This window comes from Chaetodon trifascialis, chromosome 14 (assembly GCF_039877785.1).
Source record: "Chaetodon trifascialis isolate fChaTrf1 chromosome 14, fChaTrf1.hap1, whole genome shotgun sequence".
Classification (NCBI taxonomy): domain Eukaryota; kingdom Metazoa; phylum Chordata; class Actinopteri; order Chaetodontiformes; family Chaetodontidae; genus Chaetodon; species Chaetodon trifascialis.
Window position 1 is genome coordinate 11,607,519 of NC_092069.1, and position 19,164 is coordinate 11,626,682.

Sequence of the window (19,164 nt, forward strand, 5' to 3'; positions counted from 1 at the left end):
TTATCTCTCAACACAATTTGGTCACACAATTTTGAGATGTTGCACAGGAGTGAAACAGAACTGGAACGTACAGTAAGTGAGGCTCACGAATCGAGCACATCATTAAGTTTATCGGTGCAAGATGTTTGAATTTGTCAGACGTTATAGGAGACATTATGCTGTGGATGTGATCCCTCTGCTGTACAGTATAATGTCTCCTTTCTCGATGGTTTTATGTTTGTCGATCTAAACAACAAAAAAAGTTTTCTTTCTTTTTTTAGGTGCCACAGATCAGACAGAATGAGGAAAGGGGACGATGCAGGTCAACTGAAAAGCGTTGCATTTAAACGCTTCAGCCACTTACAGCAGACGAGCTTCAGAAAAATAGTTGTTGCAGTTATTTTGATGCCGCTTTACTTTTTCACTCTTTTGACTGACACATCTGTCAACAGCCTTCTCTCCCTCACTGTTCCCCTGCTGCGCTCCCTTTCTGAAATTTCCTTTGATTATCTGCCTTTAAGTTAGGTTTCAGATTGACTGAACTGCTGGAGAGTCTGAATGTGAGCGAGTCATATTTAAATTTGCACTCTGTGTACAAATGTAATTATTTTAATGTCGTTGGCTTTTTGCGCTCACGTCCCTCCAGTGGTGCTGCGATTAACCAACGCGAGGATGGATCTATTTTAAAAGAGCAGCTGACTGTCAGTGAGCACAGTAGCTAAGCTTACACTTCTCTGTGCTTCTATTCAAACACCTTGGCCTCTTCCTGTCTCTGTAACACCTTTACGTAAGTGATGTGGTGGCGCCTCAATATGGCTGGAGGGCTTCTGAAGAAGTCTTATCTTCCTTCACTTATTTTGCAAACAGTGCTGTAGAAACATGGCTTCCATCGAGACAAACGCAGTGAACCTGCCACAACAGGTTCCTGATCAGTATCTGTCCTTGTATGATTAAGTACAAGTAATAAAAGTTGCATATAAAGGAGTTTGTTTGAATTGACTACGTTTTTTACTGTAATGTACGCTAATGTTAGCATAGTGGGTATAGGGTGTTGCAGCATTCATCAGTGTGCAGGATATAAATATAATACAGTGCAAACAGTGTATTCTATCATTTCTTTTCATCAGTGTGTCCTGCAGTCATTGCAGGGATGGTGGATTATTCATTAAGATTCTTATTAGCTGCTGTTTGGTCATTTCCATCTTTATAGATGGGGCTTCTGAAACTGTTCAGCATGGAGGCAGAGCAGTGCATTCACAAAGGAAAGGAGACATAAATAAAATATGCCGGTATGCATACTGACTTGGCTTCATCTTTATAGGATACTGTTTGTTAAGTTAATGTACTTAACTGCTTTATACCAGTAAGAATTCTACAGTATGTGCGCTGTTGGACATCAAAACTGCATCATCATAAAACCGAATGGTTTTTAAATATTTCCTATTTTGTTTTTCATTTCTTTGAGCTCTTTCATGAGCTGTTGAACCAACTTCAGCGATTTGCTCACATTTCTTATGTCTTTGACTTCCCTGTCCTGTCTGTATTACATTCTGGGACAATAGTTTCAACCCACGCAAATGACAAACAAATGTTTTTTGGTATGCATACTCATTTTCTTTGGGTCGACGTTTAAATCTGTGTCGTATGAGCGCAGCTCATGTTTCTCATTTCTGGCCTCAGAACTCAAACTGGTGCTGCTCTTCTGTCCAGCTTGTTAATGGTAATGAATGAATTACATTCACCTAGTGATCCTGTGGGATCTATAGTATCTGTCTGTCTGTCTGTCTCTGCCTCTCAATCCAGCCTCTCTTACATGTTCCTCAGATTATGTGAGTAAAACTACTTGAAGCTCCGCGCCATCACATTTTCTTTTCTCCGATCGTCTTCATCATTATTTCACATCATCCCCATCCTTCCGCTCAGCCTCTTCTTCCTTCCTTCCTTCCTCTGCCTTTTTTTACACTTGCCTTTCTCTCCACATATCCCTCTGTCTGCATCACCGTCTTTTTCCGTCTCTCTCTGTCTTTATCACATGAAACATCGCTTTATCATCCCTTTAAGTATCTCTATCTGTAACACCCTTGCTCTATCTCCTCTCTGCCCATCTCTCCATCTCTCTCTCTAAACATCTTCCTTTGCCTCCTCACATGTCTGTATCGTGCTTTATGTCGCTTCTCTTCTGTTTCACTCTCTGTCAGCTCATCTGACTCTATTACTTGTAACCCTTTCTCTATTTACTTTTTTTATTTCAAGCTGGCACTTCTGCGGTGGCCCACTAGCATGACAGCATGCTAATGCTGATGCGGTGCCTATGTGTGCCTGTCATGCCTCTCAGTGTGCGTGTGTTTCAGGGGTCGTGGGTGGTGGTTCTGCTTAGCGCTCTGGTTGGCTGAGCCCATCTGTCACTCAAAATGGGCGACCTGTGGTCCCGGTTGCCAGCCAGCCGTATCGCCACTCTGACAGAATTATGAAAATCCCTGTCTATTGCTCATTGGCCCAATTGAATTACAAGCAGTGCCTTGTTCCGTGCAAGGTTTTTAAACGGCTGATTTAAGGCACACACATGTGCACATACACACACACACACACACCACTGTCATGGATGAGGGTTAGCATGGCTATTTATTACTTCCATTTGCAGAGCAGGAAGATATTGTCTGCCTTTTCACATGACTCTTGTTTTGATAGATTTTTGATTGAGTTCTTCTCACTGTTCGTGTGAGTGTTTGTGTCTTAATATGCCGCCAAGGCTTTTGTTTTCATCACACTGTTTCTGCAGTTTATGGTGAATTATTTGCTTCGCAGGACGTCTATTCTGCATCATTTCTCCCTACAGCACTTCGCATCTGTTGTCATTTCATTACAGACATTTATTTGACACCGTGTGCCTGCCAAGACACTCTGGATAAATCACACTGTTATTTTGTCTGCTTCCACACACCTGAGTGGAAGAAAAAGACAGAGAATGGTCTTATTTTCCACTTCCAGCAGTTATTTTTATTGTTAGAAGCAACAGCACCGCGAGTCTGTTTATCACTAAGCATATTCTCAGTCAAAGAAAATCAGGTTTCAGTGAGCTGGTGTGTGCTCAGTAGGTACAGTACATTCACACAGTCGCCCCCAGCGATCAAACAGAAGCTGCATTTGAATGACTCTTTCTTCCCTCCCAAAGCCACTGTGACAGGTTGCTACTTGTTAGACCTCCAGTCTGCCTGCTGTCTCTGTACCTATTTGACTGACTGACTGACGGTATTTCTCTGTCTTTTTCCGTTTGTCTCTGTGTCTGTCTCTTCTGCTTGCTTACCTGATTGCCTGTCTACCTGCTTGCATATCTGTCAGTCTCTCTTGTTGAGTACACTGAAAAAGGACACTCTTTAAATGTCCCCTGTAAAAGTCTTTCTATATAAAGTAGTTATAGGAGTAAACCATGATTTGGAGCTCCATTTACAGTCACCACCACTGGCCATGATAACAGCCACAGTACCTCATCTTATAGAAGTATTCAAACAACAGATTTGTAATGTTATAGTATAAAAACAGACCATGCAGATGTCAGTACTGCATGCATCTGCGTATCGTTCATAGGTAATCAACAGCTCAGCTGAATGTCCTCCAAACCTTTATGCCACACTTCTCCCCGGCAGTGAAGTTGTTGTACCCATCGTCTTGGTATTTAATGATTGAATGTCACCGAGATCTTGTCTCGGTGGGATCTCCGTGTGGTTTCGTGTTGTTATGCCCCATGTAACCCAGAGGATGATGCAGTGTGTGATCCGAAAATGGTGTTGTTATGTTAACTCTGCAGCATGTGTGCAAATGGTGTTTCTGTTGCATGCACTAGTTAATCTGGTGGCACATTAAGAAGAAGGCCTCGTTTCTTCTGCACAGACTTTCTGCTGTGTGTTTCTGGACATGTATATTTGATGTAGTGGAGGAAGAGGAGCTATCAGTGTATGGCAAGACCCAATCGTGAGAAAAGAAACCACACTGATTTATTCCTCACTGCTGTCAAAAGTCGACACATAAAATGACATATAGAAACTCTACACTCTTATTTTTATCCATCCATTCAGCCACGGGACCCTTTACCCTGATACAAAGCAAACAGAGACAGCAGACATAACGTTGGTGTGTTCACACTTCCTCATTCCAGCATGCTTGCTCGCTGTGTCCCAGGTGTATTTATACATATAAAATCTCAGCAACTCAAACCGGCGATTTTTAAGACAACAGAAACGAGTGTGGTTTATTATTTATTCATTAGCTTTGCATGCTTTATAACAAGGGTATTTATAGGACTGTTTTTTGGAAGCACAAACCTAAAGAACCGTTTTCTGTTAACCCATGTTTTGTCTTTCTTTCTGCCTACATCTGTCTACCTATTCATCCGTCTATCTGTCTCTGTCTCCCCGTATCTGTCTGTCTGTCTGTCATTGTATTTGTCTAAGAAAGGAACCCACCCACGGTTGTCTGGTCCCGATCTCCATGGCGACCTAATCCTTGCCAATCCCATAACAGTGCTGTTCCAGTCGAGACCCACTGTGTTACGCCAGCCTGTCATCGCTGATCACTGGATAGAGTTGCTGCTGTTTTATCAGAGTGGTTTTGATCCACATCTAATGATGCTGCTGCGTGTGTGTGTGTGCGTGAGAGTGAGAGTATTTGTTTGTTTTTCTTACTTTAACAAACCCCTGTACAGACAACTTGAATTATGTGTATTCATTTGAGTACACTGGTATGTGAGTACTATGTCTGTGAGCGTGCGTGTGTGCGTGTGTGTGCGTGTGTGTGTGTGTGTGTGTGTGTGTGTGTGTGTGTGTGTGTGTGTGTGTGTGTGTGTTGCCCTGGCTGGCAGTAATGAATCCAGTGGTGCTGTTGGCATGAGCAGGGCCATGCTATTAACCTCTCTGCCAGCGAGACTGATCTCACCCTGTCTGTCTGTCTCATCGGCCTAATGACACTCTCACACTCTGTGCACACCACACACACACACACACACACACACACACACACACACACACACACACACACACAGACCTGTCCTTTCTAATCAGATTTCCATTGAAGTGAAAAGTATTCTACATTGTCTAATCATCTCTATTCAGAGAGTCAAAAAGCTCTGGCCTGCATTGAGGGAAGATTTCTTTTTCAACACCCACTCAAAGGAAGTTACTCTTCAAAACTATTTCAAATGTATTAATCTCCACTTGCCCTCTGCAGCCAGATCAGATTTCACTGTATTTTACACCAGCCATCAGTTTCAACAAGGCTTTTATGATTGCGTTCTCTCACTCATAACAGTCACTGTAAAACTCTGAATGTGTGCACTCTTTGCTTTTGATCAGACAAGACCGTAGTGGAGTAGTTACGTCACATCGGAGTCCCTATAATACTATCATTTGAGATATAAATCACTCTGAGAGAGAAAGCCTGCTAAAGAAGATTTAAAGGGACATTTCAAAGTTTAGGGCAAGAGGCTGGAGGTGGACTATGAGCTTTGCACACACCCCAAATTACACCCTGTGCGCTTGTTTGATGAGTTTGTGGCAGCACTTTGGGTTGTCGCTGAATAAAAAAGCAGCGTGACATGATGGGGAAAAAATATGACATGAAAAGTGCTGTCAGATTGCTTCACCAGTAGTCGTAAATGTTGTTTAATAGTCTGCACTTGGTTTTTGTGTGTGTGTGTGTGTGAATGAGAAAACCCCAGCCTCCATAGGAAATCCTTAGAGGAGCGAGGAGCACCTGGTGCTGTCTGTAGTCATAACAAACGACAAGGATGGATTTAGACTACATTTGTATTGGTGCCAGCTTGTTCCACGTACTCCCTGTTCACAATGTCTCTCCGGTAAGCACCGTGTAATGCAGCATCGCCACTTGGCGTGGCTTGGCCCTCGCAAGTTGGGTTTTTTAACTGCGCTGCTCTGGAATGCCCCGGCTCATCCATGTGTCCCTCATTAGGGTTACGGCCTGGGACGGGCCAGCAGTAATATCCAGCACACCTCATCCCATCTGTGAGCTGGCCGAGACGGAGATAATGTAGAGAGGGGGATGCATTTGGCAAGCCAGAGGACATAAAGTTAGACTTCTCTGCAGTGTGAGTTCATTAGGCAGAGGACTGCTGGGAGACGCGTGTCAGCCTGGTCTGAGCTAAATTAAGAACTCTAGCTGAGGGACAATCAACTGAAGTGGGAAATGGATAGAGGCCAGTTTGTGAAGGCTGGGTGGGATGTTTTGGTTTTATTTCCCACTACTTCCAAGAAGATTACAGGTTCGAAGACTCTCCTGCTTTTATATGAATGGATCTGCTGTGTTAGGCCTCTAATTGTACCCAACTGCCTCTTTGCATTACTTTTAATCTGAAGTGAAAGTTTTGCTTCTGCCTCAGCCATGACCTTAATATCTCCCTCTAACCCTTGTGTGATTGGTTGTTTCAGCAGGTGGCGCCATATGGCCAACAGGGGATGGGGGGTTACAGCCAGCAGCAGCAGCAGCAGCAGCAGCAGCAGCAACAGCAGCAGCAGCAGCAGCAGGCGGGGCAGCAGGGAACCCCTACGTACTTTAGCCCCCCTCAGCAGACCCCTCCAGGCCCGACCCAGAGCCCCTACCTGCAGCCTCGACCACCACCACAACAGGTACCAACGCACACACACATAAACTCATCACACGCGGAACCAGACACCCTGCCGCGCTGGTTCCTGCGTGGAAAAAATGGAAATGATGACCATAACTTAATAAATGCAAATGAATAACTATATCAGTTACACATAGGTACGCAGATGTCACCTATCAGATGTAACATCAAGAATTTAGAATTTGAAATATCAGCAGGAAAGGGATTTCATCCAAATCTTTTTCCATGGGTTGTATATTAATATTTTAGTCGTGCTGAGATTGGCAAGATCATCTTAAGGGATAAACTGTGTGTGAGTGCGTGTGTGCGTGTGTGTGTGTGTCCATGTGCAAATGATAGTGTGGTGTGTCGGTGGTCCTACATGCCTGCTGTATGGGTCGCATTATACCCTTGCATTATTCATGTGAGGTATTTTAAATCTCACCCTCTGTGTTTTCCTCTATTTTCATATTCTCTTCCTCTCTCTCTCTCTCCACACACACACACACACACACACACACACACACACACACACACACACACACACACTTACTTAACAGAAACAGGACATTTGAATGTAATAAGTTCACAGATTGGACAGTCATATTGCAGAGATACATATTGTTACATTTTTTAACCTGCCTGAGCAAATCCAGTCCTCAGTACTACAAAGGGCCTGTTCCACAGTTATGGATCCAGACTTGCCCTGCCAAGTTTCAGCATGATGTTCTGTTGAAGTTTTTCCATTGGGAAGCCAGGTTCAAGCAGTTGTTTTTGAGTTGAATGAAGGCTGCCCATGTGTTTCCCATCCACTCTACAGCCAGAGATCTATCAGCCTGTGTGGAGTGACTCTGGCCAACAGCCCTGCCCTGGATCAGAACAGAGCAGAACAAAACGGAGCAGGACAAAGAAGGCAGAGATTACAACAGAACTGGACAGGAAGGGAGAGATCAGACAGAACAGGGAGGGAAAGGAGAAGACAAGCCGAAGCAGAACAGGAAAAGACAGATGAGAGGAGCAGGGATGCCCCGAGCCATTCCTGCAAGATCAGTATCAGGGCTGATAAAGACATGCTTTAATTGAAGAATACTGGCTATATTAGTCCATATCCAAGCTTTTGTTTGTTTTTTAATTATTCATTGTGCTCTTGGTACACCACGTCAAAGACACCTGATTTCAATCCTGAATCCTAATGCACAGCATTGCAAACCAGAGAACCACAGTGTGGAGCTGAGAAGTGGGACTCAAGCACTACACTACAGTTTTGACACTTTACTTGAGCGTTCATTATGTGCAAATTCGTATTTCCACTCCACTACATTTCAGAGGAAAATACTGTTTTTATAGATGTAGTTCATACTTCTTTCAAAGAATACATCAGAATGGAATTGCAGATTTTACATACACAACATATAAGCAACTCATGAAACACTGCATTGTTTTAGATTGCAGTGCCCAGGAATACATAAAGTACTTAAATGTAGCACTATCTTGGACAACTACAATACCAAAAATGCTGTTTAATTTAGTGTCAGAGCATGAAAAGACTGGGAAAGATGTGGAATGTTCCAAAAACACCTGTTTGGAACATTCCACAGGTAAACAGGTTCATTGTAACAGGTGATTGAATTATGATTGTTTGTGAAAGGAGCATCCTGGAGAGGCTCAGTCGTTCACAACTGAGGATGGAGCGAGGTTCGCCACTTTGTGAAACAGCAGACAGATTTGATTATGATATCCAAACTGTAAGCTCATCAGTACAGAACTGTATTGATTCCATAAATGACAGGAAGGATCAAGATACTCAGAGAACAAGTGCAGCACTATTTTCACACAGCATCCTTTCTTTTTATTGGCCCAGGCACCACATCAGCCATTAGTAGTTCACAAATGTGAATAGACTTACGTAGCATGTGCACTAGTTGATGCCATTTGGCAGTGGTGTCGTCTTGTCTGTCTAAGTAGTTACACTGTGATTTACTGAGATGTAGTTAAACCTTCTTTTAGACAGCCTTGACTATTGAGCACACCAAGACAAATAGCCAAGCAAAAAGCCATTGTGAGCACAAAAGCAGGTTGTCAAAAAAGGAAATCGTTAGTCTTAGCGTAGTAATTTTCATACTGAGTGAACATTTCAGCCAGCATGCCTTTTGTCTCACACTGAAAAAAGCACTTACTCTTGTTTCCTCACTTAACATGCTGACACACAGGCCGTGCCGCCTACTGAACAAACATTATTCACTCTAACTAGGAGAGGCTGAGATCCATGGCCACTGTGACATTTGGTGACAGTAATGGTGTGTTTTCATCATCGCCGATGATGTGGCGGCAGTTGACCCTCGCTGACATTTATACACCAGGTAGTTCTGCCCAAGCACTCTTATTGGCCAAAGCCCTGTTTCACCTATGCTGATAGATCCCATATTGGTTGCTATGCCAACCTGTGTGACCAGGAGGCTGCTTTCCTTGTTTTTGATTGTTACTGTATGAATACACGTTACTTTAAGGCAAAATGGTTCAATCAGCACACATGCTTGTTAACACTGCATGAAAGCCTCAATACCCTCAGCAGCCATGCATCAGTGTAGCATCCCGCTGTCTTTACCTTTAATCTAGAAATCCGTCGTATGTGTTGCAGCTATACAGCATTTTATGTCCCAGCAACACAGCAGGCAGTACGCCAACTCCTACCAGGTCCTGTTTACTCGCCATCAGACTATAGATAAAACTAAATCCACTCTTTCCTTCGACTAATAAGCTCCCAGCCCCTGTACTATGACATTTTTACATTTTGGCTCTGTGTGGGAAATGAGCTTTAACAAGAAATCCGGCTATTAATGGACAAGTACAGCTAAAGGACAGTCTTTTCAACCAGCAGTCCAGTTCATCTGAAACTTAATGGTGTAGATGGGGGGTGGGGGGCGGGTTTGCGCTTAGCTGCACCAGTCCCATCTTGTGTAACAGTGCAAAGGTCAAGTCCAGTAGTAATTACTGAAAATACACAATATTGATCATTAAAAAACATGACATTTTACACATAACAAAAACAAGCCTGTTCAGTGGCATTAAGACAGAGTTAATTGTCCATCGATTGAGCGAGAGACAAAAGAAAGGGAAAGAATGCCACAAAATACCAGAATAAATTTAAATAACAAAGAAACTAGGTCCCTGTCTTTGATTTTGGATCCAAGAGTAAACATGTTTGGAAATTGAACTTACATTGTGCAGTTGGCCAATATAACAAATAGAAGATTTGTTGTGCTTTCAGCTCAGCTCTGCATTACTTTCATTTTTCTGCTCTCCGTGAGTGTGTGTCTTTCTATCGGTTTTGGTGTGTGTGTGTGTGTGTGTGTGTGTGTGTGTGTGTGTGTGTGTGTGTGTGTGTGTGTGTCTGCGTGTACACTAATCAGCCAAGTGCGCTGTAGCAATTCTGAGCTGTGAAAAGGTCAAACGGTGACCTTTGTCTGTGATTCTGGGCTGAAATGAGACATGATGTGAGCCGCACAGAACGGATTACACGCACACACATACACACAATTGCAAGCGCACGCCAGATTAGGATGTCATTGTGGTTTTGACCCCTGTTTTTTGACCCTGCATTACTCGGAGAAATCCAAGCTGAAAAGTTCTTTATTTTGTTCTTCCGGCACTCTCTGCGGTTCCTTTCCCCCCACTCCACTCCCATTAACCCTAGCCAGAGGACATCCTCCAGCTGATGGAACCATTCCAACTGCCTTTGACACAGAATTTGCTCTGCAACGACCGCTATTAGCTGGTTTTGTAACAAATCGAAGTGAAAATGCCGTCTTTCTTTGAGTCCATTGCACTGCTGTGACCTCATCTGATTGCACGGAGCAGAGCAGGCTAAAAAGACATTTCTAAGACATCAAGGCTACTACGGAAAAATAAAAAAAGATATAATATCCCATCAGAGAGGAAGTAGATTTTGAAAAAAAATTAATGTGGGAGGTTTGCTGGTGGTTTTTGAGTGCTGTGGGTGTTTAAGAACAGCAGATATTTTGAGTTCTCAGCAACGTTGTGACACATATACTTTAACTTAATTGATTGAGAAGACTTTTTGACCTATAAACTACTTGACATGTTATTTATGTGTTAACATGCTCACTATTCATAAAGTATATTTCTAAAAGACCCTATAGATATATTGACCCTAATGTTTTTGCCGTGATTGTTGGCTACAGCGACAAATTGCCTGAAAGGATGATATCGGCGCCCTTTCTTCCTCTTCGTGGCCATATTACAGCCGACACGTAGCAGATGAAGTGCATGATATTTTGTTACTGTCTAATACTTTCTACCTCATAAAAAGGGAAATGAGAGAGCTGTAATTTCAAGAATTTGGAGATTATTTTTTATGGCATGTTTGCTTTATTAGGTAGTATACACTGGAGTGTGACAGCAGAGACTGAGGGAGTAGAGGGAAAGGAGGTGAAAGGCAGCATTGGCTAGCTGCCAGACTTCAACTCATAACGCTGTGAGAACATGGTACTGGCTTTGATTAGCTATTCCATCAAGCAGCCACTCTTTCATTTTTCACCAAGAAATACTTCTGTTTAGAGAGTAATTACATATAACAGGATATAGCTTTGCCGTGTTTTAGTGTTGTATAAACTGTACGGTGAATATGCCACCGAGTGGTTTTTGGGTGCGCGGTCGAGTTGTTGTGATTTGCCTGCTGGTCTTTGAAGAAGGGAGTCATTCCCTGTGACATTTAGTCTCCGTAGTAAAACCCCCCTAGCCACTCTCCTGTGTGAAACTGATCCCACCGGTCGTTTCCTCTATTGGCCTTAACTATTTCCTCTTCCTGTCTGAGAGTAGGCCCAGGGGAGCGGTGCTGTGGCATAGAGGAGCTCTCAGCTGATTGGAGGAGACAAGCTCACTTTACAGGGACCTACACGGAAGGAAGCTGATTCATTGGCTTAGATGCTGCTTAGTGATGCTCATGAGCACGGCATCACATATTCACGTGTGGTGAGAACTGAAAGACGAGGGGGGACACTCTTAGGCTATTCTGAAAAGACGATGGCATACTGTACACTGTGAAACTCGAAAACTGCGTATCTCCAAAAACATCAGCTTTTCTTCAGTTAAGAAAACCTTTTTTTCAGCTCTGTGACATTTTTCAGAATTTAAATTCCTTTTATTTTCTCTTTATACTCTTAATTCTGTATTCTAGTTGCTTTAACCTCCTAAGACCCAAACTCTTGCATGGCATGCATTTTTAATTTCTCTCTTATTTGGGCTGATTGGGAGCTGATGAGGGTAAAAACAAAGAATTATCTTTTTACATGATGCAGTTCCTGAGAAAAATGACGTTCATATATGAGGACATACCTTTTTAAATTTGTAGTAATTTTGTATGGTGATGTCCACATATGTGGACGCCAGGTCCTAGGAGGTTAATATAAAAACAATTGTTTGCAGGTATTCAGAGAAAACTCTCCAGCCACCATAGGGTGCTGACCTACCACCGCACACACCTGAGTCCTATACCTTTCACCACTTCCTATTTCCTGTCTGTCACCCCTTCACCCCCCAACCAACTAACGCAGCAGAGCCTTTCCCCCACCCTCCACCACCCCCGCTTTTAATCACACCAGGTTAATTAAAAGGCCGTCGCTCCTTTCTGCAGTCTGCCCCCCTGACTTTATTACCCCTCGCTGTATAGCCGCTCTGCTGCCTCAATCACCGGGCCTGCCCCCCATTGCACACACACACACACACACACACACACGCTATGTTGCACGGAAATGGGAGCTCACCTTGGCGACAAGGTGGAGGGATGGAGGGGAAGTTGCGAGGAAATGAGAGGAACGAAGGAGTGTGTGTGTGTGAAGAGAGTGTGAATAGGATGTGGTGAAAGTGGAGGAAAGGTGTGTGTGCATGTGTGTGTGTGTGGAGGGGGCACTGCATGTGGGTGGGTGGGGCGCCCAAAGTTCAATGTCATTAATTGGTCACCATTTGAATATTAAGTGAAGAACTCTGTTAATTAACAGGATAATAAAAGTGCTGCTGGCTGGAAGGGGGTGGACAGAAAGAGGGAGGGAGCGAGGGATGCAGGGAGGACAGGCTGTGGAAATGGAGGGCATATGGTAGAGAGAGGAGAGGAGGTGGAGAGAGAGAGCACGAGCGAGGCTGGGCGCGGGGTGATAAGAGGGAGAGAGAGACGTCCGTGGGTAAAGGTCTGGCAGTGGTAATTTGCGGAGAACTGCGTTAATTGTCATAACCTTTTAAATGGCAGAGTTTATCGGAGTCCTCTAAATGTCCCCACGTATCGCCACGGCAACCCTGGGCCTGCCGCACTCCGATTGGCTGCAGCTGACAAGCACTTAAGCTTGATGAGTTTTCAGGCAAAAACTACATGATAAAAATTGAATATACGTATATATATATGTGTGTGTGTGTGTGTGTGTGTGTGTATGTATATTATGCCATATATATATATATATATATATATATATATATATATATATGTATGCCAGATAGATATGTGTGTATGAGTGTCTGTGATAGTGTGTCTGCTTGTGTTTGAGACAATGTTTTTAATTTAGTGTGTTTTTTACCTCCACATTGACTGACACTTGCTAATTGCTCGACTAGAATCCGCCACTGTTTTTTTTTTCTTCTTTCTTTCCCTTTTTTGATTTATGTTTGTTTTTGTACAGCCGAGCTGCAATTCAAATGCAAATGAACGAGAACGGGAGAGGTGTTTTTGGAACGGTTAGGACAATCATAATGGCTCAGAAAAAAAGGGGGCCGGTAGTTAGCGGCACAGCACCCTAGGGGCCTCATTTAGCTGCCATTTGTTAGGAAATGCCGCTACATTTGTTCCTGGATACAGACTTCACAGACAGAGAGAAAGAGAAAACACCAAAAAAAAAAAAAAAAATGTCACAGTCAAAGTCGAGTTCGCCAACACACCGCTATTGTTCCTCCATGCTTTAGCAAAAGTCATGTGGGTGTACACCAGTTTGGGTGGATGTCCTCTTTAACTGTGAGCCAAAGCAATTGAAGTGAATGGGCGGATGGGGGTGGTGGTGACTTGTAAAGAGTGTGTGAAGTGAAGATGGCACAAAGACTTGCTCGTATTTGATTAGTCTGTGTAGGGGAATGGGAATGAAAGCCCTGGCAACGGCATCTGCAGCTAACACTGCTAGCTACATCTGACATCATCCCAAAGGGACGGCCTGCACACGTACCAGTGTGTGTCTGCGTGTGTGTTTGTCTGTGCGTGTGCATTTCTTTCTGTCTGCATGTGTGCGTTTCTGTTTATATGGGCAAGAATGAATGCTTGCTTGTGGCTGTGTGTGCGCACAAGCTCTGTGTGTGAATGTGTATGTGTGCGTGTGTGAGTGTGTGTTCCATGTCAGAGCTCTGGTCCTCTCTTGTAGTCTCTTTGTGCTAAAGGTCAGGGGGATTGCTGAGATAGAATCCAATCTGAAGGACACAGCACTAGAACAGGCCCTGATACAAATGGACCTATTAAGATAGGCCGGACACACACACACACACACACACAGACACACACGCACAGAACTCAGATGTATAGGCATGCACACACAGGCATCCTCACACACACATATGTGCATACAATAGCTGTTTCCATTCTAATGGTCACCTTTGCCGTGATGATAATAACAGGCTGCAGCCTGGACTGAAGGCATTTACATGAATCCAACCAACACACTCTCTCTAAAAGCTACTCACAGGAGACAAAAGTAGGTCTGCTCTTTAACACATTTCCAGCTTATCTGACATAATCAGAATGTAACTGCAGTGTTTTCCAAATATTCTTAAATGGATCAAAAAGATGTGAGTGTCAAGAAGACATGAAAGACACGCGTATCATAACCAAATGTTGATTTGTCACGTTTTTCAGCACACAGTGCAGCTCGCTCTCACTGCTGATTGTTGCTTCAATTATGGTTCAGTCAGTCTGATTGGTGTGAGTATGTGTGCAAGTCTGAACCAACGTGTGTGTGTGTGTGTGTGTGTGTGTGTGTGTGTGTGTGTGTGTGTGTGTGTGTGAATGCAGGATGTTGAATATGGATGCCCCCCCCACACACCACCACCACCACCACCACCAGCAGCGCCGCCTCTGTGGCGAGGAGAAGCTGTTCCTTAATGTGTGTGCTGGCCACACACACACACGTACACACATCAGTAAAGACATTCAGACACAGCAGAAGCAGTGCTGTGGAAGGACACTTCCTCACTCCATACCAGCGTCTGACCCTTCCATCAGTCTTTTCCCAGTGATTGAACCAGTATATCTGAGTGGGTGTGTGTATGTGCTGTCCAATGGACATCAGAGACTTCCTGTCCTTGGGGTAATGTGGCAGAGGGTGGTGGCCGAATACACTGGGGTTCACAGTGTGTATGTGTGGGTGTGTGTGTGTGTGTGTGTGTGTATGGTTTGGCACTGCGTTGGGGGTGGGGGTTTATGGGCCTCTCTCCTAAAGACACGCAATTAAGCTTAATTTTTAATGAATATTAATGGCATTAGCGTCAGATTTTGTGGAGATGTGCATCTGCCAAGGTGCAGGGGAAAAGGGGGATGACTAATTCATTTGGTAGTCATGAGGAGAACGGCTGGAGACAGCGAGGGACGGGGGAGAGATGGGTGGAGGTGGTTTTGATGAAGAGGAGCAGGGTGGAGAAGGGGATTGAGAGGCTGATAGGAAAAGAGGAAGAGTGATGGATAAAAAGAAAGAGATGGGATAGAGTGTGAGGGATGTGAGAGGTGTGGAGAAAGCAATAGATTAATGGTGAGAGGGGAGGAAGAGGAGAGAGAAAAGGTGGAGCGATGCAGTTAAGACTGAGAGGAGAGAGTGGCTGTTTAGGGAAGGTCGGAGCAATTACAAAGGTAAGAAGAGCAGAGCGAACAGGAAAGATGTGAGGAGAAGATGCAGAGAAATATAATTAAGCGAGGATCCAACGAGTGACAAAAACACTGACGTGTGCACACAAAGTTTACAAAAGCAGGATCGCTCAGAGCAGACAATGATGGCGGAAAAAAGGATTAAAAAGCAAGCATGCGAAAATTTAGAAAAATAACGCTGAAGTGTGATTGAAGTCATCTTTTTCTGGCTGTTCAAAAAAAAAAAAAAAAACAAAACAAAAAAGAAGGGAGCTCGAAACAAAGGTCAACCAAAATCAGATTAACCTAATGGCTGTGAATTTCGCTCTCCGTTGTGTCAAGTGGCGCCATCAAATGTGCTTCCTCGCTGTCGTGCCAATTCCACCTCTTCTTTTTTCCGAGGCAATCAAACTCGCACAAACAAAGCAGCGTTTCACCTTGCCCCCTGCTCGAATGTAGCTTTAGAAAGCAACCAAAACAAAAATAGCCGGGACAACATCCTTGAATTAGGCGTGAGCCAAAAAAGAACCAAGGTGTCAGATTGTTTGCGTGTCGTGGTTGGAGTTCCTGTTTGGTGCGGCGGCGTGGTGCGAGCCTGTTTCTCTTAAACCGAAGCACTCAGATGATTGCTCCATAGCAGAACTTGACCTGTCACCTCTTCTTTGAGGAAAAGGAAGTTTCTCCTCTGGGATTAACAAAGTCTGACATCACGCAGACACAGTACAGAAGATTGAATTACAAGCCGACTACTTTTTGAAAGCGAGCACGTGCCAGTCTCATATTCCAAACAATCGTCGGCACGCAACGCCGTTTCTGCCTTTCCGAACATTTCACACTTCCCGGCCGTCTCCCGTTCCTGAGTGGCTGGGATTAACATGGTGCTGCAATATTGATTTACGTCCGCATAAAGCCTCTCCGGCTCTATATATTACACCACATTCAGCAGTCATCTATTCAATCAAATCTAATATTACACTGCCTCTCCACACAGCTGTCTAATAGCATTTAACTCACAGTTTGATTCCTGCATTCCCTCATGTACTTCAAACGCTTGCCTTCAATATCCTTCATTCGTTTCTACTATGCCAAGATGAAGTCTTTTGAAAAGCACGGAGGATGAATGAGCGTGTCTCTGTGTATGTGTGCGTGTGTGCGTGCGTGTGTGTGTGTGTGTGTGTGTGCGTGTGTGTATGTGTGTGTGTGTGTGAAGACAGGATTAGCTGTGGCCTAAGGCTTAAGGTATGGAGTGGAGTGTATTTTAGAAGCTTCTAAATTAGCTGGGAAATGGGATTTTGAGACAATGGACTGGAAAAAACTCAAATGAAAGGATGCACTCGCAGCACTCCTTCATTTGCCTCTGATGTTCTGTCGCTCTCGCTTTTTCTACTCTTTTTTCACTTTTTTTCCTCACTCTTCATCTTCCCTCTCTCTCTCCCTTTGCTTTCCTACCTCTTCCTTTTCTCCTTCGCTGTCTTCTTTGCATCTCTCCTTCTGTATGCCCACCCCCACCCTCCCAGTCTCTGTTTCTGTCTCTCTCACCCTCTCTGTCCATATTACAGTTGACAGTGATGATGTAAGAACGGGAGTGTAAACAGTAGTATGAGGCTAACCTCACTTTGACCTACTTAAAACGGAAATCCCCTGGAGAACACACACGCACACACACACGCACACACACACACACACACACACACACACACACACACACACACACACACACACACACACACACACACACACACACACACACACACACACCACAGACTCATATGCCTGAGTAAATATTGGACTTGGGTCAGCAGCCACTCTTCTCTTCTCATCTCACTGTCTGTGCAACTATCTGTCCATGTGTTTCATCTGTGAACTCAGCTGTGCACAGGTGAGTGTGCACACCTTTGTCCTCCTATCAGAAAGCCACCACACATCTCCTTTCCTCTATCCCCCCCCCCCCCAGGCCTTTATTTACCTATGGAGGTGTATTTGTGTCTAAGCCGGGTTTCTGCTTCAAACGCAGCACTTCCGACCATGTAATAAAAGCCTGACGTTTGGCGTGCATCCAGGCTCCCATTGATAAACACGGGGGCTGTGCACACAAACACGGGGCTTGCCCAGGGCCCTGACGAGGAAACTAGCATGGCTTTGTTTTTGAAATAGTGCTCCTGTTCTTTGCTGCGATCCTGTTGTTAAGTGTCTCTCTGCACCCACCCACTTATGGCATGATATGTGATCCAGTGATTGAACCACATCTGGGTGAACAGGGTTTCCCCTCTGGCTTTTAGATGTGGCAAGGGGGGATGATCTGGTTTTTGGGTTTCAGGCTATGATTGGAATAAGGGAGCTATTGTGGCTTGAGGTTCCATTTATTTGACAGACTTTTTTGTTCGTCATAATTATTTCAATAAAGATGAACAAGTAGTCAGTTAACCTTTATTTATTCAGCCTAATGACGATGAAGATGACCTGAAAATAAGCGACATATGCAGCATTACAACATGACAATTCAGCCACATGAAGCAGCCATCATCACACACATCCACACACTAGAACTGAGGAATTATTAATATGTGCTTTTTTCACATCTTCTATATACATCTGCTGTAAATATTTAACGTTATATTCAATGAAATAAATGAAAACAGAAATCATATGACTCAAAAATTTCCCATAATAACATGTAGCAGAAGAAAATATTGATCAATACAGCAGTAAATGTGTGTAATTTTCATTATTTTAATTATTTCCTCGTGTATCTTTAGTAGTTACTTCATATGTGCTCACAGAATTTTTATTGTCAACTAATCACAAATTTCACCACATTTCTTCTCCCTCTCCCTCCCCGTGTCAACCAGAAATGTGACAAATTGTGGAAGCAGGACACTCCCATAATGCCAATTTTCCTGTCACTTTAAATGTTGCTGACATGCCATTATTTTCCATCTTGTCCTAAATTAACTGAGCAGCCCTTGAGGAGAGAGCTTACTGAAAGAAATGTGATAATCCACATTGAAACATATGAACACATTCAGGGATCTGATGCTAAACAGACACGGCAGGACCAGATTTAGGAGGAGGATGTGACTTTACATGAAGTCAATGGGTGGAGCGTGACACGAACAATGCAGGAGTTAGGAGTTCACTTCTTACTGGGATCAGTATTTTGAGGAAGTGTCCACCACATGCCTCCATAGATACAATAATTGACATTGCAGGAAAGAGCTATAGGATATTTGAAATTCTCTATATTTTTAGAATTAGTGCTTCAGTGATTTAATTGGCTAATAATTGAAAGGTGGATATAAAGGGACTTCTCTTGGGCATTTAAGGTCATTACATTCCCTTTTCTTAATAATGAATGAATGAATACATTAACTTTTTGTCCCCGTGTGTGCACAGCTGCTAATGTCGCATGCAAACTGTGTGCCGAGTAACTTTCCAAGTAATGCACAGAGTGTAAAAACCTTATATCAAGATTTCATAAAGAATGTGCAAAAGTACCGAATTGCTATCATTCACCCTGGATGCACAAATTACGACCCATTTAATGCTCTAATAATAGATCCATTTCACATGATACACCTCTTGCTGTGAAGGATAATCTTCTGCTATAAAATTATATCACCTAGCTGACAGGGATATTGCCCACCTACTACAGTATAATCACACAACAGATAAGAAATCAAACTGTGGGGAA

The 19,164-nt window shown here is 43.6% G+C and overlaps 1 protein-coding gene across 3 annotated transcripts in view; it reads left to right on the forward strand.

The window, feature by feature from the left end:
• LOC139341998 (AT-rich interactive domain-containing protein 1B-like) overlaps window positions 1-19,164 on the forward strand; it is a 167,764-nt gene that overhangs the window by 36,280 nt on the left and 112,320 nt on the right. For all 3 annotated transcript variants that reach the window (XM_070978811.1, XM_070978812.1, XM_070978813.1), the window contains exon 3: window positions 6,417-6,614. In XM_070978811.1, coding sequence (XP_070834912.1) covers window positions 6,417-6,614 — 198 coding nt within the window. The remainder of the gene's footprint in view (window positions 1-6,416; window positions 6,615-19,164) is intronic.